The sequence below is a fragment of the Curcuma longa genome, chromosome 1, assembly GCF_044706935.1.
Source record: "Curcuma longa cultivar G26 ecotype Majalengka, Jawa Barat chromosome 1, ITB_CL_G26_1.1, whole genome shotgun sequence".
Taxonomy (NCBI): Eukaryota; Viridiplantae; Streptophyta; class Magnoliopsida; order Zingiberales; family Zingiberaceae; genus Curcuma; species Curcuma longa.
Genome location: NC_133861.1, coordinates 24,179,460 through 24,181,172, shown reverse-complemented (window position 1 = coordinate 24,181,172; position 1,713 = coordinate 24,179,460). Strand labels below are relative to the sequence as shown.

The following is a 1,713-nucleotide window of genomic DNA, read 5'->3' as shown; positions in this document are numbered from 1 at the left end:
TATTAAATATATTGTATCAAGTTGTTGTAAACTGTTTCTGAAATTATGTTTGCACTGTTGTAGTATTCTGTTAAATCCAATGTGATTAGCATTTTAAAAAATGTTTGAACTACGTTATATCCTTTGTAGATGTAAAAGTATTCTGTAGTATTCTGTTGAATCCAATGTGTAGTATTCTATTGTAGTATTATGTTTGCACTGTTGCTCTTCAACAACTTTTGTAGAATTTCTCTGTTCTTTGAAGATGTAAAGGTGAACTACGTTATATCCTTTCTGTTCCTTTACTTTGTGATTTGTGATTTGTGCACAAGTTGATAAGCTAAAGAATTGAGTAGTGCTTTTAACGACTGGTGTTGATGGAATCTCATCTCATTTCCTCACAGCTCATTATTATCGTTTCTCTGGACTGGAGATAGGAATGTGTGTTCATGGTGTGAGAAAACGATATAGCACTGATGCTGCCGCTAGAGTTGAATTTTTTGGTTAACTGGCTATATTGTCACATAGCACGAGCAATATATAGTACAAAATTCCCCCTAAATGTTTGAATGAAATCAAACATTAACGATAAGAACTAGGTGTTTAAGGATTTCACATGTAAATTTATTTATCTATTTTTTAAAAAATTGTCTACAGCCTAAACTAATTACTACATGAAGATCTTCATGCAAAAGAAAACTTATAACAAGTCTTTGACCAGGACAGAATGTCAACTTAATATCTCAGTTTTGTTGTTCACACCATTGAATCAACCAAGGTAGCTAATAGGATATTGCTAGAAGATCAATCCATGAAAGCAAATCCATTGTAGAAGGTAAAACATGTTAGCTCTTGAAATCCTACAAATCAATAAACCTCGGTCGACAAGTATTGAGACAATTGCAGATGGAATCCACATCATCATCATTTCTTTGCATAGGTGATTGCCATAGGGTTTTGTGGAGTGATCTTGAAACCTTGGAGAGCCTGCATCGCAATGGAGGCCTGCACATCATCAGAAAACTCCACAAAGGCAATACCAGGCTTCGCTTCGATCATCCGTACTTCGGAGAAACCTGGGTACTGCTGGAAAAGGATCTCAAGCACCATCTTTGTTGTTTCATGCGGCAAATTCTCAATGAAAAGGATATTGTTAGGTGCAGCAGCGGGCTCCTGAGAACCGGGATATTGTTAGGTGCAGCAGCGCCCATGTATACTTTGACCTGAAGAGCGCCGAGAACCAAAAGAAAAACTTAAACCACAGTAAAGTTGGCTAACTAGAGAGATGAAATTTCAGAAAGGGAAGAAAAGCATATCTTCGCAAGGATTTCTTTACTGGCCAACTTGGTCCATTCTTCAGGAGGAAATCAATTTTTTTTATGTATCCACATCCTCCATTGGCTTTATAGAAGCCATGCATCAGCCATAATGGCCTTCCATATCCCTATCAATAATGTCGAAAATGATATAATGAACATCGGAAACTAAAATTGGAACAAGAATCATGACGAGCTCCCCTGTTGGTTGATAGATTGGAAAGCATGCAATTATTGAGTTCTAAACACAAGTATATTAATAGATTTTTTTATACTTGTTATCTGTATCGAGAGGCCGACCAAGCCAACAAAAAACAAACATTAGGAGCCAACTACCACAGCTTCTATCTAGATTAGAGGCTAACAGCAACAGAACAAAAATATTGTGAAACAAGAAATTGAAACACCTCATTAAATG

At 36.3% G+C, this 1,713-nt stretch overlaps 1 protein-coding gene across 1 annotated transcript in view; it reads right to left on the bottom strand.

Annotated features, from left to right (window-relative positions):
• Positions 1 to 702: 702 nt before the first annotated feature.
• Positions 703 to 1,713, bottom strand: part of LOC141826643 (U2 small nuclear ribonucleoprotein B''-like) — a 1,492-nt gene continuing 481 nt past the window's right edge. The window contains exons 2-3 of the mRNA XM_074713912.1: positions 1,316 to 1,423; positions 703 to 1,167 (exon numbers count right to left, since the gene is read on the bottom strand). Of these exons, the coding sequence (XP_074570013.1) occupies positions 904 to 1,167; positions 1,316 to 1,423 (372 nt within the window). The 3' untranslated portion in view covers positions 703 to 903. The remainder of the gene's footprint in view (positions 1,168 to 1,315; positions 1,424 to 1,713) is intronic.